The sequence below is a fragment of the Micromesistius poutassou genome (assembly GCF_964030765.1).
Source record: "Micromesistius poutassou genome assembly, chromosome: 4".
Classification (NCBI taxonomy): domain Eukaryota; kingdom Metazoa; phylum Chordata; class Actinopteri; order Gadiformes; family Gadidae; genus Micromesistius; species Micromesistius poutassou.
In genome coordinates this window covers 13,942,810-13,970,435 of record NC_140274.1, presented here as the reverse complement: position 1 = coordinate 13,970,435, position 27,626 = coordinate 13,942,810, and the positions used below count along the sequence as shown (strand labels likewise).

Sequence of the window (27,626 nt, the reverse complement as noted above, 5' to 3'; positions counted from 1 at the left end):
TTGAGTCAAACAGTTACTTTATTTATGTTCAGGTAAAAACATGAACCTGATGCAGTAAATTATTGCAGATCTTAGAAACCAGCACATGAACGATTGGGCCAAGAGAGCATACGGTGGCGCCCTCCCCTGGCCTCAGACTGCAGGTGCACACCACGGTTTGTTCCAAGCCAGCAGTGCAAAAGAAATAAAAATAAAAACCTACAGCAAAAAAAAAAAAAAAAAAACGACAAAATATAGAAAATGAATGAAAAGTAAAGCAGACATTCTCACCTCGAACAGGTTGTGAAACTGCATATAAACTTTACTCCATAAATGAACCATGAAATGCTATCTGGCCATGAAACGATAAAATGAGACCAGCCACATTTGTGCCCAGCTACATTATGTGTCGTGGGGGTTGCTGAAAAGTTTGGTCTAGCGGTAGATTCCTGACCCTCCTGTGGGGTCCGGCTGAGAGACACTACTCTACCCAAAAGCAAACTTTATTTTCCTTTTCTTTTTTTACACTCATCCAACAACTATGGATACAGCTCAACGCTTAAGCTGAACCTCAGCGTGTAGTATAGGCCAGAACACAACTTCAACAGGGAGAGGGAGTGACGGGAGGGGTGAAGAAAAAATATACTATGCTCTCATCATTACCAGGCATTCAACCAACGGCAAACTCTCATCCTCATAACTTTAAGCAAAGACACACACACGTAGGAGGAACTGCTGAACCCAAAAAAATATTGTAACACACAAACTGGGGCGGGGTCAATATAATACAGAACAAAATGCCAACAGAGGAACTCAAGGAAGAAGACATGGGGGGAAAAAAGGGCTATTCTATCAAAGGTGTAGAATGAGCAAAGTCTGCAAATTTGTCTGTACAAATGATCTTTGGAGCTAAAGTGAACCTAGCTTGCTCAATGGACCCCCCCCACCCGGGCCCCTGCCCCTGCCTCCCCTCCGCACAGTGACGTTGTCCACCGCTCAGTGGAGGAAACATCCCTTTTTTTTTCTTTTTTTTTTAATATCACACAGCAATGCAATTTAAAATGTCACCCATTTCTTCCACTTTTCTTTTTGAATATTACTTAACTACTGATATAACTGTCCTCAGATTTTTATTTTTTTTTAGTTTGGCGAGTCATCACTGCCCTTCCTTTTATTTTTTTTCAGGAGACGGGGAGGTGGGGGGGGGGGGGGCAGCAAATATATATTTGAAGTCTTAAACTTTCTGCAAGCTGCTTTCTTTATCAAGAAGGCTGTACACTTAGCCTCGATGTATGAGATTACAAAATCAAAACAAAATAAAATGAGGAAGGAAGTCATGATTTTCATCAGTCGCTGTAGAAGGCATTTTGAATGTGAGATGGGGGGACGAGATCAGGAAAGGTGGAATGACTGCTGGCCCTCACGGGCTGCAATCAACAGTTTCTCTCGCATTATCTCAATGCTGGAGTAGTCTGGCAGCTTCAGGTAGTTGACGCAGGTCATGACGGAGGGGAGGAAGTCATCAGGGTTCTCGGTGGACTCGAAGGTCTTCCTCACGATGGTCAGCGGCGGGTTCAGACTCCGGAAGCCTGGGTGGACCCAAGACGGAGGGCAGAGTTAGAGGGGGAGTGGAGGGGATTTACAGACATGTAGACGGCGCTTATTACATATCGGATTGTTTTGTGTGATTTGAAAACAAAGCTAAAACACATTCTATTTGATTTGATCGAAGACTATGATCTGGCACCAGGGTAAAAATCGGTGGATCATTAGGGCCAGTCAATGATCCAAAACAAGATTACTGTTAAAGGACTTCCATGGGGGGGTGGACATGCTAGCAGGCTCACCTCCCACAGGCAGTCTGGGGCTTCCGGTGACAAACTGCAGGAAGAGTCTTTGCTGCTCGGCGTCTTTGCTGCTCAGCACCTCGAACAGGAAACGCACCGCACGGCTGAACAAAGAGTCACAATCAACACAACATGAGTCATCATCATTATACACACACAGGAGACCACAGCCAGGCAACCAGGAACCAGCATGACGCATTACAGGCTTCCTATTCACAACATGCCCAGAGGTATGTATGCATTATTAAATGTAAGTGTGCATTTGATCAACATCTGTTGCGTTCAGGTAGGTCCAGGAGGTACTTCTATAGTCCCAGTGGACGGGGTGTGAGAGCTCACCTGTCATGTGTGTATCCGTGGTCTGGACGGCAGCACTCCATCAGCGTCTTCACGTCCCACGTCTCTGACTTGCTGCCACAGAGCAGCTGGTCCAGCTGAGGGTAGAGAGAGAAAGAGTTAAAGAGCATGAATCAAAGCTGTGTTTTCTGCAGCCCATCAATATCATGCGTTTTTAAAAATCGTTTGCGTACACCAAAACTTGTTATTTGTATGCGCAAACTTGGTTTTCATAGATTTTCTTAGGTAAATATATTTTCACACTCCCAACAAGGTGTTTAAACATAAGATTACTGATGACATTTCATTATTTTAACATTTGTTTGTTCCATCAACAAAAACTCTTTGCTATAGTTACACTGACAACATGCAAGACATGCAAGACTTTACAAGACATCACATGTGCCCCTTTTCCGACAATACCACCTCAACTCGACGCGACTAAGCGTGGCACGACTTGGTTTGGTTCCAGACACGTTGTGTTTCCATCTAAAAAGTACCTCTTCAATGTTGATGGGTCAACATAGCACGCATGCGCAAAACTGCGACACATGGGCTACACACAGGAGCGTCTCCACCTCTGTCATGGTCCACGGCGTGTTCTTGCGCGCTAATCCTGCCATGTTCAATAATCAATCACTATTGCTGACTGAATACTGATGCTAGTATTTAAAGATGTTGGGTGTTGGGTGTCAGGCTCGGACGTCGTGCTTATCATTATTCGTCCAGTGGCATCACTCTGGCCAATCAGTGGCCAGCAGCCTGTTTACGTCACACAAAAGTATCAGATTAGCTCTCTTGGAACCTCGACTGAGGTGAGACTAAAAAAGTACCAGGTATCAGGTACCTCATTTCGGCGATCGAAACAAAAAAAAGGGAGGCCGAGGCGAGTTGAGCTGGTACTGTCGGTGGAAAAGGGGCAATAGAGGAGTACGCATGGGCTCACCTCCTCTGGGTAGAAATACTGCAGGTGGTGCAAGGGGAAGACCGACTCAAAGCCTTCCCGGAACGACTCAAACTGCCTGGACACGCCCTCGTTCAGGGTCCAGTACACCACCAACTACACAGGGAAGGAAGGTGTACACCAAGTTACACACATGTGTGGTTTTTAACACACATGTACAGTCAGCAGAAGGGGGCGGTGCGTCGCTGCGTACCCTGAGGTACTCCTCCAGGTTGTAGATGGTGACGGGGACGTCCTTGCCCCCTTTCTTCAGCTCGATGTTGGGGTAGCCGGGCAGGGTGAAGTCCAGGCCCAGGTCCTCCACGGAGCAGCCGTTCATGTTCAGGCTCTCCAGGCCCTGCTGCAGGGTCTCCCTCGTCTGGGCGGAGAGAGTTTTATTACAGAGACAAACTGGAACAATTTGCCATTGAAGGAGAACACCTATGGAGGTACTTTAAAAATGCAAGTCATCCATATTCTTAGTGAGGATAGGTTGCAATTCCCCACCTGGGTTTTGTTTTAAAAAAACAACAACAACCTAAAAGGCAAGAGAGGTACTTGAGAAAAATCAGGCTTTTATGACACAATTAGCAGAACGAGACACTGAGGAGCAACCAAACTATATTTGGCATTTCCTTCAGGGCTTTGGTCTAAATTACACAATAGGCGACAACCCTGAAAAGCACAGGAAGAAAAATAAACGTAGGAGCAAAGTTATCACTGCAGTTCTCCATTGAAGCCTTTACCCAGCAGGAGGTACGGGGTCCACTAGCAACCATCACACTCTGACCTTGCTGGAGGGACCACTTGAAAGTGTCCCTATGGCCTTTTTACCCATTTGAGGGCTTAGGGTCATTTCATTCAACTTATCTGAGCTGCACATATACATTTAATAATACTATAGAAAGTTTAAGACACTACAATTTTAACTTCCGATTTACCCACTAACTAATCAAAGTCTAAATATAAGGAAAAGCATGGACTGTTTGTCCTGATCCTGTATAGGACCAACCGAGGGGCGTTTGAGGGATGGGGTCCTCTCACCTGTGAGCGGTCCTGCTCCAGCCTCTTCTTCTGGCGAATGATGTCTTCCAGGTGCTGGATGGACTTGGCCACAGCCGGGTCGATGTTGACCAGGTCGTGGGAGCTGATGGATGTCTCGTGCCGGAGCATCCACTTGTAGTAGGGCAGGCCCAGGGGCAGGTCGAGCTAGGGGGAGAGGGCAGAGACTCGGTTGTTATAGTACAGAGTATGAATATATGTATAGTTAGAAATGATACGGTGGTACATGTGTATCTTTGAGAGTGAGTGCTATACTGTCCTAATACTGGCATGGCTTGCTACATCACCGTCAAAAAATGTGTCCATTTGTTATTACCAGTCTGAAGTCCATAATGGCTTTGGCCATCAGTTTCCCCAAGAAACGGAACTTCATTTTGATTTTGGCGATGTGCGCTGGTTTGGTGGTTCTGCCAAAAGGTACTGCAAACAACCCCCGGGAACTGAACATGTACTTGGTGGACTCTTGGCTTCCTGTATATGCAGCGAGATGGGAAGGTTTAGAGAAATGAATAGAGTCAGAGACATGGGTCAGAGACACGGCGAGGGTCAGATATTCGAGTAGTGATCCAAGTCTGACCAGACAAAGGTCATACACAATACATTTTTGGGCAGTCCATATCAATGCTAGGGTACAAGCCAACAATACCTTTAGGGTTGGCCAGGGTGACCTCATCACCCCTCCACAGGCCCAAGTCAGCCCTCTGCAGTTCCTGGGACACCAGAGCGTAGAACTCCAGCGTTGGGCCAAGACCTGTACCCACCTGACGGGACAAACAGAAAAAAGCATTAATACACAAACACAGAATCCCTCAATGCACACACACCACTGCAGAAATGTACCACTATTCAAAATAAAAAACGCCAGGTGTAGGACTGGGACATTCTCATGTACCTCATTCTCATATTGGATCTCCAACATGGCCCGGGAGCTGCCAAGGTCCTGCATCACAGACTCTGCCTGCTTGAGCAGCTCTTCGCGGTTTATTGTCCTCTGGAAGCAGGGGTGACAAGACAGACCTCGTTATGGAATGGTACTCACACATTAACAAAGTCAAGTTCACAGAAGCCTCCGCTGAACAAACCGTACTCTTGTTGTACTAACCATACACATGGTAAGAGTATAGGTTTTATATCATTAGTATTAAATGAGGAATATTGAAGGTACGTGATCAAGGCCTCGGTCACGCTTGTGGGCAGGATGAATTAACCGTCAGGTAGGGACAGTCCTGATCCAATGTGCTAAATAACATCCCGAGGTGCAAGGCTTTTGCCTATTAAATACCATTTTAAACAGCAAGAACATAAGGGCTTCTTTTTCACCTGGAGCGATTTCTGCAGATTTATTTGACCAGGAATGATTTTTCTGGGAAAGTCCCAACACAGAACCGGTCACAGAGTTTGCATTCAAGTTGAAAGTTGTTAATGTCAGACATGCGTTAAAAACTGGCGCATCCGAGCACAAAAGTGTAAGGGAGGCCTCAGACTTAAGAGCTCATAAGAGACCATGGATTTTAGAAGCAGATCAGAGAGGACGGTTTTAACATCATTGGCAGAGATGCGGTATATTCCATTTCAGTAACTGCTACTGAATACAATCACTATGGCAACACATCACACCTTTTTCCTGTCAAGACGGGGTGCCACTCTGCTATCCTGAGAGTCTGACTGGTTGATCTCAGGGTTAGTGTCAAGTAGGCGCTGCATGGCTCTGTCTCGGTCAAACGCTGTGACGTAGAACAGCATCTGTCGAGTGTCAAATGGGAAGAAGAAGGGGCTGGTAGAGGGAGAAAAAAGAACAGAGGGAAGAGAGAGAGGAGAAGTTTAGATTTGAACTTGCATTCAATAGAATATGAATGCAACGCTTTATTGGTCTAAGTACCATATGAATAAACTTACCAGGTCTTGCCGAGCTCTATGAGCCAGGTGGGAATGTTGCCCGTCATGATGACGAGCGGGTCCTGCAGCTGTCTGTTGGCCTTGGCCGTCAGCTTACTGTTGATGAACTCGCTGGTGGGGATGATCTCCTTACACACAGCGTTCTGACGACACAAACCACACGTTCAGAGCCCGCAATGTGTTTCAACAACTTCCTACGGCCATCTCATCTGGTGCTTGTCCCGTTTACTGCAGTACAGAAATGCCACCGGCATAACAGCGGCCACTATAATGTTTACATTTCTCAACTGAGTCGTATGTATGTGTAATAGACAAACACACACATATCTCTCAATGATCATGGCTAATGGCCCAGGCATTCAATGCTGTGTCTATGTAGAAATGCTGTGTCTATGTAGAAATGCAGATGACTCTCCCTACATTAAATAATTCAGTTTCCCGTCTGCCCCAAGAAAGCCTTCATGGGGAACTTCCATCCCTCTATGTATGCGAGTGAGAAAGCGAGTGTGTTAGAGAGACGTACCTCATACAGGTAGTACCAGTATCTGCTGATGGCGTGCAGCACCCTCAGAAGCAGGTTGACCTCCAGAGAGGGGTCCTCAAAGGTGATGTTCTCCGGAGGCTCTGAAATGAGGTATGTCTCGAGGGGGTTGGCGACGCTGGGACACACTCCGTCTGCGATGGGGTGGAGAGGTGATGGGCACAGAAACAGTGAATAGGACGCTCAACATATTCACACGGCAATAGAAATGGGGTGGGTTTAGTGCATGCGGTATCATTAGCCATGATTGGGGTTCCAATATTTTGGTTGATTGTCCCATTGAATGCACGAGGAGAAGCCTTTGACTGGTTCTCACCGTGCCACAGCTCGTCCTGTTTCTTGGCGTTGCGAGGGGAGGTCTTGGTGGGGGCGGTCTGTGCTCTGCCCCTCTTCCCCCCCACGGCGTCCTTGGTGCCGTCCTCGTCCTCCCTGACCGGCTTATACCTGGTGAGCAACATACATACAGTGTCAACGTGGGCGAGGCCCTGGACGGGGTTCACATACATGGACCTCACATCGTGGTCCTCTGGCGGTACAAGACACTGCTGTCTACGTGCCGTGGGGAGATCGTACCATATGGTGTGTGTCTTGGTCCAAATGCCGGCGCGCCCGAGCGGGTTGGCCTCGTCGTCGGTGGACTCCCTCTCCTCCTCGGCCTGCAGGCTGAACTGCCTCACGGCCTGGTACACCGTCATGTTGTAGGGCAGCAGGTGGTCGCCGATGTAGAACTGGAGTCTGTGGCGTACGCTGCCGGAGTTCAGGAACTGAGCAGCCTGGGGGAGTGGGAACATGATTAGGATTCCTTAAGAATCTGCACACATTGGGCATCTAGTAAAAACAAAAAGGTGATAATCCATCTGGGAAGAATAAATGGATGATCATCAACATACCAATGATTCATCTATTTCGTCGTCTGAACCGTCATCGTCGCTGTCTTCGTCCTCCTCTCTGATTCTCCCGTAACCTGTATCGAGTGACCCGGTTGAGTAACCTGCACCACCATTTATTTATTTATTTCCCCTCATCTGTTAGCACCAGCATAGACGTGACTTAATGATATTAAATCACATACATGCTGATGTATTGGCAAAATGATTCATAGCTTTACAGGTGCTTTGGTGGATAACACCATATGGTGTATTCCATGGTTCCCAAGGTCATGTGCGAGTGTTACCTCGGACCACCAGGTATCTCTCGATAGCCTGCACCAGGGCCAGGGGGTCGATCTTCACTGGGCCCCCCTTCCATTGTTTCACATTAGTGCAATCTGGGTGTCTCTGAAGTTGACACTTCAGCTGGTGAGTGTTGAAGAACTTAAGTGCTTGCGAACCCCTGTGGATGAACATAAAAATACCAAAAACCTTAAATGGGTATGAAACACACAGACAAATAAAGGAGAGAAAATGAAAGAATACCACAGGCGGTGGTGTTATTTAAACACTCAAGGTGAGCGGACCCACTGACCTGCTGCCGCTGCCATTGCCACTGGGAAAGTCATGCACTTTAACAGGGAACTGCTCCATTTGGCTGAGGCAGTTGTTCATCTTGTGCACCAGAGCCAAGAGAGGCCCGTTCTCTGATGGATCCAGACGACCAGCCGTCTCCATTCCGGGAAGCTAAAACAGCACGGCACATTATAAGCTCATGCAATCATCCTTTAGCCTGGCTTCAGCCAACTGTACACAAGTCACTCCACAACTGATCAAAGCTGTATGTGACATATCCCTTTTCTACAAAATTAGGAATTTGTACACTCAAATAAGTTTCTGCGAGTTTTCTCCTGTCGTCAGAAACTCTGCAAAACACTGCCTGGGGTTACATTTTTTCCCTTTTCAACCACACAGACATTCTAGTTCTTCTCACCGGACAGCCGTAGAAGACGTTGAGGAACCTCTTTAGCCGCACGTCGCGGCCCACCAAGTCGCGGCCCACCACATCGCGGTCCGTGTTTGAGGTTAGGTAGAGGAGCAGCTGCTTCACCAGACCGCTGTGCTGGATCTCAAATGACGACACGTCCGACTCCGACACGATGCCCGAGATCTCCAGCAGACACTCCACGCCTCCGTCCACCTTCAGATTATAAACCCACATAGTGGACTCTCAAGCACCTGCTTTCGCTTCCCGTTCACACAGGACGTTTGATTGATGGTTGGTGTGACAGTGGCCGTCCCATTTACCTGCATGTTGAGCTGCTCGGTGGCAGCGCAGAGTCTCTGGAGGACGTTCAGAGCGGGGTTGCTGCAGTCCACATTCTCAGAGTTGAAGTAGCGCTCCACAAACTTGCTGGCTGTTTCTTTAATCCAGGCCTTGATCTTGTCCCTAGAAAGATTTACATATCACAGATGTAAAGACGGACAAGACATTCTCTGAGCTCAGTTTTGCTTGGCCGGGGGAAATACAAACACAACGAACGCAACAGAAACGCATTAGTTGCAGCGGTACCTGTTGTTTGAGATTGAGTCTTTGGGAGGCGCCCTTGCCAAGCCACTGACCCCGGCTGTGCGTGAGGGTTCAGAGTTGGCGCTGTTGGTCTGGGTTCCCAGCTTGCCCCACGTTTTGGGGTTTAGACTGGCCAAGAAGGAGGATTTAGGGGACTGAGTAGTGGTAGGGCTCTTTGCTGTGAGGAGCCAAAAGGAGAATGCCATGTTAAAAAAAATTAACAATGACTAACTTCTAACATCTGCATTATCTTCATTTATTTCACGAATGTATTCAACGTAAAATATTAACATCAAACATATTTAATCATAACTAATGAATTCAATCCATAACTGACTGCTAGGGAAGTACTACTGGGAATATTTTGTGAATATCATTTCTTTACAGTACTGTAAAGTAAATGTATAACTACAATTGGAAGCCTTACCCTGATTGTCTACTTTGTCTTCATCTCTTGGTGGAGAATACTTGGGTCTTCTAGGTCCTCGTTTGGGTAGCCGCTTCCTCTTGAGCACATCACTTAACCGCCTTGAACCGAGTAAAATAGTATTAGTAAATGGTGTTCCACCCGCTGTGGGGAAAAAGATACGAGGAAAGTGGCATCGCTCACCCCTGTGGACTGAGGTCCAGAGAGTCATCCATGCTGTGCTGGAAGCTGGGGGAGCCTAGGTCGGGGGTAGCGTTGGTGGCGGCAGTGGTGGATGCGGTGCTGATGGTCGTGGTGCAAAGACTGGCGGTGCCACTAGTGCAAGCCTTTGGAGGACTGGTGACCAGGAAGCTCTCGGACTCTGCCAGGTTCTTCACCTGATGCATCACACCTGATGAGCAGAGATGAAGCCGTTGGGGAAGCCAAGCATTGCCAACGCATTCTCAAGTGATAAAAAGGAAGCAATATTACATGAAAGGGTGGGCTTTACGGTCATTCATGCCACGGCAGTGATGCGGTAAGGAACAAGGTCCCCTAGCATGCATCCTATGCGCCAGTTGTGATGGAAAAGCACACCCTCGAGTGTCATATTGTGATCATTAACAAATAAGTACATAATAAAAATGGGGCTTATTCTGGGGCAAGGACCTCTCAAGTGAAATACATTTGTTTGTTACTCTGGAAATACATGGGGTCTGACTGTTACCCGGAAAGTAAGTAAGTAAGTAAGTAAGAGAGTGTGTGTGTGTGTGTGTGTGTGTGTGTGTGTGTGTGTGTGTGTGTGTGTGTGTGTGTGTGTGTGTGTGTGTGTGTGTGTGTGTGTGTGTGTGTGTATGTATATATAAGATGCATTGCTATCTCAATCTTGTATCCATGAACGGATTTTGCACATGCATTTTAATCAAGTCGCGCTGTTTTATAGCTATATTAATTTGGGGTAGAGGACTGCCTTTGAGGTTTATTAGCATCCAAGTACATTTGTCAAAAGAAAAACAATATAGCGCTGTCAGTTAGGGCTGAACGATTAATTGCACTTGCGATAATATCACGATATAACAAAACAAGATTTTCTAACCGCAAAGGCTGCGATTTGATTGGTCACGTGACTTGCGAGTGAGCCGAGCTGAGCAAAGCAGTGCAGGCAGGGAGAGACGCTGCGCTTTAACCTGCTGCACAATGGCCTCAGGCTCGTCAGAAGAGCGCACAGCTGAAAGTTTGGTACCAAAGAGGGGCGGCACATCAGTTGTGTGGAATTATTTTGGCTATAAAAAAGACGATGCTGCGCAACTGTCCCGCATTTCGATCACAGCCTCGTTGGCTTGGGGGAAAAAAAAAAAAAAAAAAAAAAAATCAGCCGGCCGAGACCTCGCTAAAGAGGTGGTCTCGGTTCACTTGAGCGAACGCACCTCGGTCCGATCCAGTTCTAAAAAGCATACGCCTCTTTGGACGTAACAGGCACCCGCTCAGCCGCGCGCATTATGGGAATTATTGTTTGATTAGCGGTAACAGCCAGGGATGTGCTCAGGAGTTTTGAGGGGCAAGCGCTATTATTGACGTGGGGTTGGATCGCGGACGAGTGCCGTTGCGGCCGCGATTGTTGACGGGGGGGGGGGGGTCGTGGCTCAACATGGAGCAAAGAGTAGACGGAATGTCTATTGGATATTTGGGCAGACGCCCACATAGAATGTATGCTGGCAAACACACATAAAAATGCCGATGCATTTCACACATTGAGCACCAGGATGAGGGAGAAGGACTTCGAAAATAAATCTAATAGTATGAAACAGATAGATTTATTGCTTGTGTTCGTTGAAAAATACATGATATGAGGAGCTTGAAAAAATAATCGCATATTAAATAGCAATCGCAATATTGAGGGGTAAAAAAAAAAATCACAATTAGATTATTTTCCAAAATCGTTCAGCCCTACTGTCAGTACAGTAGTGCCAAGCACTTACAATTGCAAGGTCAACCCCTTCCCTGTATACAACAAAGATAGCTAGGATAGGATGCTAAATACAATTTTTAAGTGCCAGAACGTACAACTTACAATAAGTGCATACATTAAGTGCCATTGTTAGGAGTGTAATGCGTCTGTGATTATGCATGTGTGGTGGTGTTGCATGGTCAATTAAAAGTTGTTGACAGGGCAATGGGTTGAACTTATGCTGGTTTGTACAAAGTAAAACCCCAGCAAACCACTGGAGGAGGTAATTGCTTGCCGAGATCACTTTAGATTGTCTATAGTGGAGAAGCCTACCATTACAATTATGTCAATGCAGTATTGATTACCTTCTCTTCTAAAATAGACACTGAAGACGTCGGGCAACTTCTGCATGAGGATCTCAGCCATCTGCAGGGACCCTACTACAATCTTCAGATCCAGACTGGATAGCATGGAGGCAATGTGACTGTGAGGAGGAAGCATAAACATGCATTGACTGGGCAGTGGAACCTAGCATTGCGAAAGTCAAGTTTAGCTTGGCTAGCACCAAGCATAGCTTATGCTAGCTATCTATCTATCAAGCAGAAAATTGGTAGCGATATGGTATATAATTGGACTTTGTTTATTTGGTCAGTTATATAATTACCTTGTTATATACTTATTACTTGGTAGATGCATCTTTATACATAAACTTTTTAATCTAGCATATTTGATCTTTCTAGTACATTATGCCCTAATGTGGTAGTCGTCACCGACTTGTCATAAGAATGTCAGGGGCCAGTCTGACGGTGTTGTTCCGTTTATCTGACAATGAAAGACTTGAACTTCGCCCGCCAGCTGACTCAGAGAAGCAGTCTCTCTTGTACTTTCACTATTATGCATAACATTTATCAGTCTGCTGGAAACCTGGGCCGCATCTTACCTGGACACAGAGTGGTTTCTCAGAACGTCCTTCAGCAGGTCTGCGTCCGCAAAGAAGATGATCCTGAGAATGGCTCTAAGGCACTTGTGTCTGACGGCGGGGCCAGCGGAGGAGCTGTAGACCTCGTACAGGACCCCGAACAGGGTCTTGATGAAGCACTTGGCCAGCTCAGGGTCATCCTTCATCAGCTGTGCCCGGGCGTCCTCCCGCCGCACCTCTTGGTGGCTCCCTGGAGGTAGACACAGTGGTTTGAACATCTTGAACTGTTGCTGTCAACAACTTTTTATTGCAAAAAGCAGACAGAACCAGGGCGAGGCAATACTTCAATATGATCGTTTATGGTATTGTATCATGAGATTAAGATGTGGACTCATCACGATTGACCAGCTTTACAGTATATATGAATTATGTTCAGAGAATGCCCTAAAAATGATCAAAATAAGAGAAATTATACATTGGGTAGGAAAACGTGTAACTGGTCTTAAATGTCCATATACTTCAACGTAATTACCTTCAGTTTGACTGTTAAGTATAGTATTTTGAATTCATAAGCATATTTATCGATATTGTGTAACATTTCCATGATTATCATGACATAAATTTTTCCTTATTGCCCATACCCATTAGGAAACCCATCCCCAATAACGTTCAAATAAGCTTTCTGCAGCCATGTCGTTTTGATTTCTTCCTTGCACGCTAAAACAAAACAAGACCTGTAATACAATACTGAATGACGCAACGCACGACTAGCCATGATACCCTGGCACTGGGCTCAGCCTTACCTGTATTGGGATTAGCAAGAGGATTCGGTTTCCTCTGGATTCCTCGTGCCGTGCCTGTGTCTTCATTGATCTGCTGCATAGAGTTAAAGTCAATGGTGTAGACACGTCCCAGGGTAGACAAGCTGATCTCATCCTCTCCGTTCTGGTGTGCCGTCTGCAGGAGTCGATAGCCACGTTTAGCCACCACGCGTCACTGTCACTTATTGTCACTTACTGCTGAAGTAAACGACCACTAACGAATGCGAAGCACGTGGAAACTTAGGCCAGTGTATTACGGACATTTAAGAGCCCTCCCAGATAACAGCTGCAAAGCAACGGGATAGGTCGTCTCCAAACCAATCGATAATTCATCGCATCTTAACGCTCTCTACGGCAAAGTACGATTAGGAGGTCATCGTTTGAACATGAAATAAGGTGTTACTAATCATGGCCATTTGTTCCCAAAAGGGATGTTGCCTAGCTTAACTGAATTGACTTGATTAACATTCAACCAAATAACCAAATCTACGCAGCTCAATCTTGTTGATAAATAATGTCTGTCTAAAAGAATGCACATGTTGGCGATATATAGACATGCATACCTCAATGATGCGGCTGTCGATGCGGTTGTAAGGGTGCCAGAGCCCCCGGTCATCTCTCCACTGCCAGATGGCCCCTTCGGTGGCCTGAGCACTGCCCTTCTTCAGCATGACGTCCACAGCAAAAATGCCCTCTCTTGGCAGGCAGGGCATCAGCTCACTAGAGAAACAACAGGGGTCGGTCAGGAGGACTCCATATGCCACCATGTATTCTAGAATACATACTCTATTTAAAAACACCATTGAGCACCAGATGGGCGGATTAGGTTATGATCGTCGCTGGGAAGACCTACATTAGACCATGGATGGATTATATCTCCACATAAGTACTCAGTGGATTCATCGCCTGGTGGCTCGAATGACCACAGTAGCATATTATGGAATATGTAGCATGTTCATTTGTAGATATCCATCTATCCAAACCTTGTTTACAACCTTGTCCACAATACAGGCACAATGTTTCAGTTAAAATGATGACGATGAAAAGAATGATGATTTGATGGTGCTAATAATTGAAATAACCTGATTTCCATGTATATTTTCTAGCCAGTGGTGACCACATTTCAGCAACTTAAAATAACATAAATGGTACATTTGATAAACAATGCTTTAACATTAGCCCTTTATGGGCGAGGGGCCCAGGACAAGAGAAGGGACTGTGTATATTGAGATGAACACGCTCTTAGTGTTACCATATGAGGGAGGTGAGTTCATAGAGCTCTTGAGGGCTGCGGGGAACCAGGTCAATTTGCTCCTGGCAGCTACCGTTGGACGCACCACACAGGAGGAAGCGAAGGGTCTCAGCTATATCTGCATCACACACAGTGACACACAGACACGTTAAGTTACATTCTTGCAGGTCAAACACCAACTGATGACATGAGAACAAGGGAGACATTAAAAAAATAATAATAATTCAGACTTCTAACTAAATTCTACATCAAACATGATTTATTTAATTAAGCAGGAACTGTATTCCACTGTATGTGAAAAATCCAGAATGTGTTGTACATAGTCAAATGATGATTAGTTCCTTGCTTACATAACCTATATTACAAAAGACATAAATAGGTATAAATTAACAGACTATTTAGATCTGTAACTCAATACGGACACCAGGCTTAGTTAGACTAGACGATGGACTGTCTGGCCAGCGGCTGGGAATGGCTATGCTTAGGAGGAGAACAGAACAGAATATGACTAAGTGACCAAGCACGCTTTTGGCTCGGTGTGTGTATGTGTGTTCAGTAGTGTCAGTGACACGACACTCACTTTGCTTCATGAGCTGCACGGCCAGGCAGGGACAGTTGGAGCACATGAGGGAGAACATGCGCACCACCATGATGAACATCCCCGAGCTCAGCACCGGAGGGGTCACCACCAGCAGCTGCTGAATATTGGTCAGCAGATCCGGAGAGGCCACTTGCTGCAGCAGGTTCTACACACACACACACACACACACACACACACACACACACACACACACACACACACACACACACACACACACACACACACACACACACACACACACACACACACACACACACACACACACACACACACACACAAAAGAAAACAATCAAGGAAAGTGGCCCAGAGGACAAACAAAGGATAACAAACACATACCGTGTACAACATTGGTATGACAACCATGAATAGGGGCCAGGGCTACGCATACCTCCTCATGTTGAAAGTTGTCGACCAGTCGGGCGAAACATAGACAAGTGCTTTCAACGGATTTCTTATCCTGGAATGGGAGAAAATAACAACTGATAAGTCATTGACCAAATGCAACAACAACAAAAGATACAGTATCAGAGAGCGTGTTGCGTGAAAATGACGCTAAATGGTAGAACCAACTATGTGTGTGCCTGTTTATGAGTGCACTTCTACAATATTTTAGTACATGAACTGATTAAATATGATTCCTATTTAAGCATGTTTTCCTCTGGCGTCAAATGGTACCTGGTGAGTGAGTCTCTGAGTAAGCAACGGTAAAGAATCAGCAACAAAGTTGAATTCATCGGGTGTGATGCTCTGGCAGCAGTTGGCTGCGATGGCCAGGGCATTCCTCTGGGCATTGATGCTGAAGAACTCCAAGTACAGCAGGCAGTCGGCAAGCCCACCCTACGTAGGAAGAGACGAGCACAAAGATGACTAATGCATGTCGACTGTACCACATGATGTTCTGATGTCACCGCAGAAGCCCTTTCCTCGAGTTGTGAATCAACTCATTAACACAAATGGCAGTGCAAACAGAATCAGTGACCTGGTGTGACGTGGGAGTGTCTGGCTATGCTTCTCCATCCATATCTATCCACCCAGAGACAGATCGATCTATCTATCTATCTATCGACATTCATAGTTGTGGGCAAATAGCTCTGTGGTGATCAAGATCGTGAAGGAAGGAGAAAAAAGCAGTACTTACAGCCTGTAGAATGGCTTTGCTGTGTCGCCTTGACAACATCTCCAAGGCAGTCAGTGCCTGCTCTGCTACGTCAATGAACTGTATCACCTGAAGCTGCAATAGGTTTACAGAAGCAGATGTCATGTGTCATGTCTGTAGGGCATCCCCGAAAAAGAATGCATGCAAAAGCCGAAGTAACACCGTACTTTTTCCAGGAAGACAGGAATGGCATCGACCACCACAGCAGAAGATCGAGGAAGTGCTTCCATCATATAGGTGAGAGCACGGGAGGCATGATTCATCTGTGTGCATGGAGGGGTGACGGTTTGAATGCAGCCTCCGTCGTAATGGACAGCACATACATTTGTATACACGTTCAATCTCAGGAATACTTACAATATCAAAATTATGTTCCATCTGTAACAATGCAATCTGTAAAAGAAAGACAGAATATTTAAACATCAACCAAGGACATGAGCTATACGTGCAGAATAACTGGTACGGTTCACAATAATAATATGCATCACTGAACACATTTCCTTAAATGTATTTGAAAGACAACTTATTTTACTTGACTAAAATTACTTTAGAAGTGTGCTTTGCTTCCATTTTGCAGATATGAAAACATTTGAAATGTTAATCATGTTTGATGATGCATAAATTAATCTGAGTGGTTGCTAGGTTAGCAAAATTAAATCAGACCGGGAGCTTTCCATCGAGCTATGAGCCGTTACAGATAGAAAAAGTGGCTTACCAAGGCTGGCACCACACTCTTGACTGGGAAGCCACCCAGTGTTTCCTCATTGCCCATTACCAACAGCTGGCACATCTCTATGGCAGCCTGGAGCTGCTGGGACTCGTCGCCTGTGGCCTGTAGGCCCTGGAGCAGCTGCTGAGCTTTGGAGCCTGGGAGCGAAAGAGGACACATGATGTAAACAGCAGAGAAAACACAACAACCTGGGTTGGCGTGACATTTCAGGTTGACATTACTTTTGTCTTCAGAGTCTCACCTGAAATTAACTTAGCAAAAATTTACCAATCCAGACCCTTCTCATAAAGATAAAATTATACATTGAAAATGTTGTTGACTGGAGTTTCAGGGAAAGATTATTTTAACCCATTTTCTGCATCTCTTGTTCACCTCTTTAATATCCTTTTAAACAGTCTAGCCTTTTTACATGGTTCAGGCCTCGACATTAATGGTTGCCCTCTTGCCCGGGGCAGGTGAACTCTGAATGGGCAACTAAAATGTGACATCTAGTTGCCCGTCCGGGCAAGTGACTTTTTTTTGGAAAATACACCAAATATGCCTACAAAATAAACATCCTCCTATATCGTGGGAGTGGAGCTTTCTACAGCGCTGTGCATCGGTTTTCAGTAAAACAGGAGTTGCTGCTGCTGCGTTCCAGGGACACTTTTTAGCCCGTAAGTAACAAGCTGTACCTGGGAGTACATCGATCTGGTACGAGTTACTTCGGGGGTAGTGAGTTGCAGATTTGACTGCCGTTCCAGGGCACTTTCACGGGTAGAAGGTAGTGAAAACACGGGTTACGGGTTGCCTGGATCGCACTATCACTTTCGTTATGTTCCTTCAGCCTCCGAAACTGGCAAAGTGCCAGGTAAATGTAACGGAAATAAATAAATAAATAAAGACACCTGAAAATGCCGCCAGGATATGAAAGAAAAATGCAAAGGAACTTCTGAATAAGTTGGATGGAGAAGTTTTCGTGGGTCCGTCATGACAGCGGGTAAAAGTTAACCGATTGCCGTTTTGACTTACCCCGCAATCGGATTCATCAACACAATTTCACTACATTACAGGTGTAGTATGTTGAGGACAGTTTAGGACACCGTATCGACAAAGATCACAACGACATTAGTTGTTGCTATCGATATAAAAGCACTTAAATCTACGTTCTGGCTGCTGTTTTAGGGACAGTCAACAAATTACACCCCACAAACTGGTGGCATAGACTACCATGGAATTGTTTCAGGAAAGAAATGACCACAAATAAATAAAAATAAATGTTCTTATTCCGATTGCTGTCATTTGTATGCTGCTATTTAGGTGACATTTTGCTGATATGTTGCATTATAGTGAAACATTTTCTTAATAGGCATACCTTTTCCATTTTGGGCAAGTATGTTATGTATTGGGCAAGTAAAACATAACAGCCACTTAAAAAGCTTAATGTCAAGGCCTGTGGTGAGATTGAACTTTAGACCACCTGGTAAATTATATAAATCATAGGTCTGATAAGAATCTACCCATTTAAAAAAAAGGGGCTAGACTTTTACTAGGACTTCACTGCAAATTGCCAATTTAGTTTTTAGTCAGCAGACAGGAAATAAGAACAGGTGGAAGTGGGAGGAGGAAGTACTCACTGGCTCCACTGCCTATGGTCCTGTGGAACAGCTGCGACATGCGAGGCCCGAGGGGTCCAAAGAGATGTGGGGGGAGACCTCTGGCCTCCAGTAGGGCTGTGGACGACCAAGAGAGCAGGGTTAGAAGGGCAACCACGCTAAAGCTGGAATGCAAATGACTCAAGAGGTTTCACGAAGGACAGCATGTGAAAAGTAGGTGACCTACTTTAGCCCGAGTAGTGTTATGTTAAATACAAAGACATTTTATTATTTAATAGTAAATAAATACATTACCCTGTAATCTCCCCATTTCAGAGTCGTCTGACTCACTCTCTCCAGAGGTAGTCATGCCAACAGCTCCAGCAACTGAACTAGAAGCTGTTGAGAACAAAAAAAAACACCATTTGAGTAATGTCACCTCAACTTTCCCTGGTAAATAAGGATTTAAGACTTCTCGTAGCAGGGGAGGGAGAGACAAATGCAGGCCGATGGATTTTATTTGCGTGATAGGCTATGTTGATTTAGAAATTACATTAATCATGAATCAAAATTATGTTGAAGGCTCTATTGTTTCTGTTTTAATAATCATAAGGGTTGGTAGACTATAGAAGGTAGACTTTACTATCCATTGCAATGCTGCCCAGCATGGCGCTCCATGGCTCGTCTGGTGTGCGACCCACTTTATATTGAAGCTCTGCCGTTACCAAGTCTGAACCCGGACCAAGACTGGATCTGATACCCACTGACCTTCTCCAAACAGCACTTGCCTGATCATTTAGGCTAGTGAGTAGAATGGAGTAGCTCTGTGGTCAAATATTTAATTTAGAGATGGGGTGCAGTTTCTTTTTATATTCAAAATTTTATTTTTGTCGAATCAATCAATTGTATTATGGGAGTTGACTCAAAATCTCTGTGCAATTTGACAGCCAAAGTTTGATTTATATTAATTACAGTACTATTGTATGAAAGGCTAATTGTAATTGCCTATACTTTCTGTCGAACTGAATGGAGATTCTGTCATGCAAGGACACACAGTCATTATGGTGAAAGTTAATTTGTTAAAAGCTGTTGATCATTAACAGGAGGCACTACCTTGATATGCCAATTTATTATTTTAAAGCATTTAAGCCACACTAAAGTCATAACAAATTAGGCATCATTGAGCCGCATATATGAACAAATATATCCTACATGATTTGATGATCAATTGACAATGGGTATTGCCTGATGAGTCAGATTTGACTATGCAAAATCTTAGCCGGGGTGACCCATAGTTTAAAACATACAAAATGTAATGAGATGATTTCAAAATGGCTAGTCAAAGAAAAGAAAATAAAGGAGTCTTTCAAAATAGAGTTTAGCCGCGTTTCCAGAGGACCCAGAACTTTTGATCCCAGGAACTACTTTTCAAGGAACTAAAATTGTCTGTCTGTTGTAATCTGCGTCTCAGTCAGAAGATTGGCCAAGTTTAGGCAAATTTGTTTGCTGACATATGAAAAACCCATAGCTGTTTGTAGAATACATTGCAACAACATTCATAGAGCTGTATGTATTGATTAATCAATACATTGATTGGTTGCTTTTGAAAACAAAGATGTTCAGTTGAATACCAACCCTCTCCTTAAGAATGACAACCTCAAGCACAAAGATCTCCAAAACATTAATGCAAAAAACAACACTCCAAATGCACACAAAGACACATCGCAAACCACCATTCTTTAGACTATTTTCACTTGACAACGCCAGACAGTCATAATTGAGTACTCTGAATACCAAAACCTAGCAAACTGATTTTATGAGTTATTGAAAAGAAATGCTGCGAGAAAGCTACTCGACCAATCAGAACTGTTCAGTGCTTTAAGGCTCCAAAGTTCCTGTTCTTTTGGGAAGTCCCTAAGCAGGGACTTTTTTGGGGGGGTTAAAATGTCCCAAGAGTTAAATTTAGACCCTGGTGCTAATTCATTGAAACGTTTCCTAGTTCCTGGGGAAAGTTACTGTGGTGAAATTTACTCCAAAACTATGATGAAAATGGGTGAAAATCCAAACCAAACTAATGTAGTGAACAACGTACCGGAGGCCCCTTGAGGTGCCTCATCAGTGCGAGCAGCGGATGAGTTAGCCCCATCCTGGTTGTTGTCGGAGTCGGCCATTTTCTCCTGTCGGCGAGCGTCGGCTGCCCCGCGCTTGCCCAGGCCTGAGCCCCGCCGACTAAAGTGGGGGGAAGAGAGAGGTTGTGACCAATAGCTCAGTGAGTCGATCACCTCAAATAAGAATCTAAACACTGTGGCCAATAGGGCGAGCTAGCTCAAGGTCTGGGTAGGTCCTCCTGTGTATGTTCTGTTACCTGGTGCTGGCACAGGAGCCCGTGGTCTTCTGGCGTGTGCTCCGCCGAAAGCTGGGGAGCTCTGCTGGAGGAGACTCGCTGCGCTTCTTAGTGGACTTTCTCAAACCTGAGCAATGAAAACAAAAAGGACCAAAACTATTAACAAATGCCCCGGCTACCTCTGTTGTGAAAGGATTTTCCAAATAAAAAAAATTCAAAATCATCTAAGATTAGTAATTATAAATGATACAAAACAAGCAGAGACAGCATACTTAAAAACAGGAATAGCCTTGTTGTTTGCTTTTGGCATTCCAGGAAATGCATACTTTACAGAACTCTAATCATCAGTGTCCAATGTAGAGCTTTATTCACCAGTAAGATGAATTACAGAAATACCCTTGCAATTCAATTTCATGCATTTGATTAACCACATTTTGCTGACACCAGATTCGGCTATAGGTAAATCAAAACAAAACTTGAGCAGCAAGTTACTTGAACAGGTTGGAAACATAAAATTTCAAAAGAGATAAACCTCCTATTAACCACAGATCATCCCATCAATACAATCCCTTATGCAGCAAGACTATTCAAGGCAGCCAAGAAAGAGACGTTGCCAAACGTGCATGATGTATAAGCTCCCCCATACATACCATGCTATCTACAGGCACTTTAATAGGTAGCCGTGATGCTCTCACAGCCCAAACACTTGCTTCAAATGGCACTATGCAATTGTTTACATAGCACAACATGAACACATGCATATTGGTAGTACTCACCTTTGCAGAGTTTAAAAGGGACATATCTTTGGTGTTTGTGTGGGATAATAGAGTGATAAACCATCTACTACAATTAAAATAAGTACAATTTGTAAGCTGGAGATATGTACAACTGCTCCTTTCCTTTGCCTGGGATAGTAAGCCTTTCCATAACCTTTATATGTGCTGCATGTCATCTGCTGAAACACACGGTCTAACTTAGGCGGGGTCTGTCCAAATGGACTCCTGCCACATGGCATGCTACACCTGCCTTGATATCCCCTGACCTACAGACCCCAGAACGGCAGGCTGGCGCATTGAGCACATTAGCAAAAGCTGAATGCTAATGCTAAACACAATGTTCAAAACAATCTATTTTTCCATTTAGTAGGCACAGAATCCTCCTTTGGTGCAAAATACATTTACATAGACACAACGTATAAGGCCCAATTTATTCTAAAAACTATATAAAATGAAAAAGGAGTATGGATAACAGAAGCTGAATCTGCTGACAACACCTGCATTCATAGATCTCCATTTATACACACAAAATATAAGGCTCCAGCTGCCTGTCCACTCCATTTGTTCAAGAGAAAGTCTGTTGAGCAACTAGACGGTATTTAGACATTGTCCACTTTCAGGCTACTGGAACTCGGTATGAAATCTGAGCTAGCTCTTTAGCTGCTGAAGATACCCCACAACCCCCTCCAACGAACATGTATCATGTGAGCATGCACACACACCGTTGATCGTGTGCATTGGGAAAAGGTTGCGAAAATGTTTTCCTACAATCCGTGCACAATATATAATTTGGTATTTTTCTCTAAATGAATGTACATTTTCATGTTAACTTTACACACGTCTAACCATATGCATCATTAGAGCCGCCCAGTTGCGCTGTAATGTCTCCCAAGTCAAAAGCAGCGTCATCAGCTCCCAGTGGACAAGAGTTAGCTGCTGTAACCCAAGCTGCAACATTGCTGGGACCACTACTGTGATATCTAATCCCGGTGGTAAAGAACTTCAAGGAACACAACATTAACCATCTTAAGAATAGTGCTAAGCCTCACTACTAAAACTCAACTCTATAAGTAACCTGTCACAAACATTTATAGGGCTGACTCTTTAAACTAAATGCTGTCAAGTACAAATGCATATCCCTGGCCGAGAATGGTTCCTAGCGGTCTGTGGAAAATGTGTGTGAAATGTGTTTGACCCATCGATACATCTGTAAAACAATAAACACAAGCAAGGAGACAGCACTGGAAATAAGGGGTTATCCAGGCAGACGGTGTAACTCACTTGCAAGTTTTGCCTGTAGTCCAGACGGCCCAGGTTTGGAGGTTTCAGTTTTAGAGGACCCGGGCAGGGACAGTTTGGGCTTTGGCAGATTGACTTTGGGGTTAAAGCGGGCTGCCCACTCAAATTTGGAAGATCCAGCAGCCTTAGCTTGCTCCTTGTCCCGAGTGCTGCGGCGAGGGGAGGGGCTAGAGGCTGAACGAGAGCGGCGTGCCTTGTTCTGGTCTTTGCCCTGTTTGACCCGGGCACCCTGTGGGGCGGCGCTGTTGGTACCGGCGGAGGAGGAGGAAGATGTAGAGGCAGAAGAGGAGGAGTCCGTCACGGCACTACACCCAGCTTTGGCTGAGGCTGCCGATTTTGACGCCAGCTTGGAGGGTTTTGCAGTTCTGCCCTCAATACTGTTGGGGAGGGACCCAGTGGTGCTACTCAAACCGGGGAGAGGGTCCGCTTTCTTCCGTTTCAGAGTCGGAGAGGCCCCGGCGGCCCCGCTTTTCTTGCCCTGCCCTCGACCTGGCGGTGCAGGTGGCTCCGGTGCAAGGGGTCTCTTCTTGGACTTTGCTGAGCTCTTCTTGGTCTCAAGTGTATTGTCTCTGCGTGGTGGCAGAGTTTTTGATTTTTTGGCAGGGGTGGGTATGTAGGTGCTGACGTGGTCTGGAGCCGAATTTCGCTTGAGCCCACGGGTGCTTTCACTCTTTGATTGGTGGCCTGGTCGCTCTTGTTGGGATGTCCCTGCAGCCTCTGGGTCGTCTGGCAGCACAAAGGAAGCCACGGATAGAGAAAGGCCGCTTCTGTAGGACAGAAAAATAAAGAAACGGTAAGGAACCATGTCAGGGAGGCGATCATCAAACCAAGCACTCAGAGTACCATGCCTTATTCAGACTCATTCAGCAAAATGGTCAATAACATGTTAAGTTCATAATTAACCGAGCTGTGTGGATTATGCAGTTAATTTAAAAAATAGATACCATTATAATAAATGCACACCCTGCATACATACACACACATAGTGAGTGTCAAGTAGAGTAGAGGGGTACCTTCTTGAGCTGTGCCCTCTGGACTGGCCAGAGGCTGAGCTGGTCGTGGCTTTGGAAGCCTTAGAATTTGGTCTTCTACTATCAGGAGGGGAATTTGCTTTAAGTTTAACCTGCTCTGACTGCAACCTGTATGGTTGAAATTGAAGAGCAAGGAACAATATGTTCTTAAAATCATGATGTTATAGCCACCACATATAATCTCACTTATTCAGATTAGAGGAACATGTTGAATACATCTTAAAATGCAGATTGAGAGCAATCAAGACATTTAGACATAAAAAATGCCATCTGTAGAACAGCAAAAGAACAGTTTATACAATACACAAAATACTAAACTGAGATCCATATAACCAACTTATATATTAGACTATAAAATATTATTCAGATTTACAAAACAATTTGAATTCAATAATTATTTTGGAATGTGGTGTCAAAAATTTTATAATTCCCCATATATGGACTTGCAATAATTAATTGGATGGAAATGGATGGATGGGTTGTATACATAATCATCTATCATAAGCATGACTTCCCCACCAGCTTGATATTATTACCCGTGTATTTGCATGTTAAGTTGTTATGTGTACAGTGATTTTTCTTAGCATCATTTCTTTTTTAGTTCAAGCTTTTGGTGCAAATTATTTGCATTGCCTGCCGTCAAGTGGCTTGCTACATCGCTTTAATTTGCTCTGCCCTAATGCTGCTTAATGTCATGACCAGTCCAAACTTGCAATCATTTAACAGAATGTATGGTTGTCTACGATTTTTGAAAAGTGCTAATATATCTCACGACGAGGCAAATGATAACAAATGATAATCTAAAAATATTTCACCAAAGGTAGTTTATTACACAACTCTCAAGCCAATGCGGCGGGTGGGGTAAAGGTGTCCCACTTATGAGGTCTACTCAGCAGGAGGGTAACTCACCTTCCCGCGACTGTGTGGTCTAGTGGCTGGGCCGCAGCAGTGTTCCTCTGTGAACGACGCAGTGACCCCCCTGGATTGGAATTAGGCCGGTTGGACATTGGCACCTCTCTCCTGAAGGGACATACCCTTTCTAGACACTACCATTCACTGGAAAGAAAGGAAACAGAAACAATATCAGCACAATAACTGAGTGGATGATCAGATGATAAAAAACACACACAATAAAATAATACTCTGCTGTAAAAATGCATTTAAGACGTTGAAGGCAGTTGGTGATTATCAATAATATACTTCAGATCAATCAAGTGTCAAAGTGATCCAATCAGTAGACCAGTGAAATGTACCATTTAAAAACCGACTGACAATTCTAGGATTAAAGACAGAATGAAATAAATGTGAATACATCTTTATAGACTGTGATGAAGCCAGTTATGATCATTGTCCATAATGGGGGTGGGGGGGGGGGTGAAATTAATCGACTACTATTAGTACAACAAAATTGAATAACAATTAAGCAAGCTAGATAATTTAAATATTGTCACTTTGGTAGAATGAGTCAGTATCAAAGGAACTATTAGAAAAAAAACACCTCACCAACATAATAATAACTAAACCACACAAAATGTAATACTAAATTATTATTATAATCTTTTTGTAACTTTTATAACAAACATTTTCATAACCAATTAAAATTCTGACCACATTTTGCAGAAATCGTTTGATCAAACAATATGTACCGTACCAAATCCTGTGAATTCATGCTTTACTGCTACATGCATCCTTGTGAATGACAGTTAAGACTTAAAATAATTATATCATTGATCATAAAAATACGCCACATTTGGCAAGCTCACAGGGCCATTTTAGGCCTGTACTGACAGTGCATCCTCGTCTTTGTTTATTCCTTCATTATATTAACTGATATATTCCACGCGGACATAACATTACGTTTTACTTAACAAAGCGGATTATCCGTTTGGTAAAACAGAAATATCACACCGCTTCAACATTGAAATAACAATACTGCAATAAACACTTTAATATCATGATTTACAGAGGCCTACATTTCTGACGTAGTATGCTAGCAGTACCGGCTAGCATGAGTAGCGACTAAAAACCTAATCCCATACATTTTGACAGTAGCCAAATCGCATCGGGATAAATCGAAAAAAACACAGAACCTACAAATATAAACGTGTGGTTGTTGTATGAATGATATTCGAATGTAAATACATTGTAAACTAGTAAACAAAACCAAAGCGATCCCTACAATGAAGTTACGTTGGCTAACTTGGCAGTGGTGACACGAAAATGCGTAGTTGGCAAATAAGTGTCAACATATTAAGCAAAACAATAAACTAAATCCATCATTAAATCTACATGCAATAACCTATATGGGTCGCACGATACCTACACTACTTCTCAAGTAGATTTGACGTCAATGGCTATGAGGTCCCCTTATGTGGCAAGATACCATTGCGATCACCTGAGATTCCCCATCGAAAATGGCAGCAGCGGTCTGACTGTCTTCGCACCAGCCGTTCAATGATCATGCGAACGTTTGCTAACCTGGCAAGCTAACTGTCCGGAAACCATCTACCACTGAAATAGATACGTTTCAGTTGACCACGATACAACAATAACGTGACACGAGATGATTAATAGAACTCGAAGTTAAATGAGCTTCATAGTTGTTTTGTCACCGGGGATATCGACCACTGTTGGTCGGGCTGGTGGCTGACAGGCCCAGAACGAATCTTAGCAACTGTCAACGTAAATACAACAGGGTATGTGGCTACCACTAGCTCCAAACATCACGCATGTTTGCTTTAGCTTGTTCTCGTAACTGCTAACCTTTGCTCGCAACTGTTTTATCCAACCTTTATCAAATGCTAACCAAGTAGCAATAATAAGAATATCACGAGCACATATTGATGACGTTAAATACCACGGCACTGGTCTAACCAGTGCCAGTCAGGTCATTTAAATAAGGGGTATCTACAGGGAATAACATCGAATGCAAATGCGAGCTATCGAACTGTTAGCTTTAATTAGAACGCTAATTTTAACTTAGCCAGTTAAGCTAACTAGTCAGCGGATCTTTGTCCCATGTCCATACTTCAGATTGTTGACGTTACAGCTCGTACGTAAACGGCGAAATGATAGCAAACTACACAAATGTTCCGTTTCGTGTTATGATTGTAGAAATATATCGTGACCATGAATTTGAACCCATTAAATAACCGATTATTTTACATCACGAGTCGTTAAAACGTCAAATTGAAGAAGAACATTAGCAGCTTATTCTGGTATCCTAACTACTTAGCTTCGATGTGGCTAAAGCGTTTAAATGTTGCCAACTCGACACCAGACCGACACGATTCTTACAACATCCAAACGTACAATAGACAAAAGCCACGATGTCAATCTTTGGTGAGCTATTCCGCAAACAATGATCTTAAAATTCTGTGTTTTGCAATTAGCTAACAATAATGTTAGCTGACAAAAAGAAATGGCCTCTGATATTTCCCCTGCCTGAATCTCACAGATGCACACAAAAAAACATGAAAGCAGGAACGGGAATCGAGGTATTTTCGCAACCCGAACTCTAAATTCCGCCATCCTACTGAAATATTATAAAACCATAAAGGTAGAAAGAAGTATTGACGGGAGTGTCACTGCATTATAATACTTAAAGGGTTTTTTGTTACCTATTTGTTCCAGTGTTGTAGTTGTAACAGACAGTGCACCAGCTCCTCTTTCTCTCTAACCCAGCTAGTTTCACATCAGCTGAGGGGTTTGCAACTGCAATATACC

The 27,626-nt window shown here is 44.1% G+C and overlaps 1 protein-coding gene across 6 annotated transcripts; it reads right to left on the bottom strand.

The window, feature by feature from the left end:
• trip12 (thyroid hormone receptor interactor 12) lies at positions 1–27,626 on the bottom strand. Of its 6 annotated transcripts, none has more exons than XM_084466900.1 (42): positions 27,521–27,626; positions 24,810–24,956; positions 23,883–24,008; positions 22,852–23,636; positions 20,816–20,921; positions 20,543–20,679; positions 18,766–18,849; positions 18,493–18,588; positions 16,862–17,013; positions 16,504–16,539; positions 16,314–16,409; positions 16,129–16,221; positions 15,666–15,827; positions 15,379–15,447; positions 14,970–15,135; positions 14,390–14,507; positions 13,701–13,857; positions 13,120–13,273; positions 12,338–12,566; positions 11,763–11,881; positions 9,654–9,861; positions 9,471–9,571; positions 9,047–9,221; positions 8,782–8,923; positions 8,468–8,674; positions 8,069–8,220; positions 7,779–7,936; positions 7,495–7,568; positions 7,178–7,377; positions 6,921–7,048; positions 6,587–6,738; positions 6,064–6,206; positions 5,785–5,941; positions 5,060–5,158; positions 4,814–4,928; positions 4,484–4,638; positions 4,150–4,314; positions 3,320–3,484; positions 3,109–3,222; positions 2,166–2,260; positions 1,827–1,930; positions 1–1,568 (listed from the first exon to the last, which is right to left on the bottom strand). In XM_084466900.1, the coding sequence occupies exons 2-42, from the start codon at positions 24,905–24,907 to the stop codon at positions 1,372–1,374; spliced, it is 6,189 nt and encodes a 2,062-aa protein (XP_084323026.1). In that variant the 5' UTR covers positions 24,908–24,956; positions 27,521–27,626; the 3' UTR covers positions 1–1,371. The 6 variants fall into 6 exon arrangements, with proteins under 6 accessions (XP_084323026.1, XP_084323024.1, XP_084323027.1 ...); XM_084466898.1 differs by having other exon boundaries at positions 8,468–8,678; positions 8,783–8,923; XM_084466901.1 differs by having other exon boundaries at positions 8,468–8,678; positions 8,783–8,923; positions 13,120–13,192.

What these genes read in the sequence shown, in the direction of transcription:
- trip12 (XM_084466898.1), bottom strand. Translation starts at nt 24,907, where the DNA reads ATGTCCAACCGGCCTAATTCCAATCCAGGGGGGTCACTGCGTCGTTCA. An exon ending in CCATTATGGACTTCAGACTG is followed by an intron (nt 4,315 to 4,483) that starts GTAATAACAAAT and finishes CTCTCCCCCTAG; the next exon opens with CTCGACCTGCCCCTGGGCCT. An exon ending in AGTATTTCTACCCAGAGGAG is followed by an intron (nt 2,261 to 3,108) that starts GTGAGCCCATGC and finishes CTCTACCCTCAG; the next exon opens with CTGGACCAGCTGCTCTGTGG.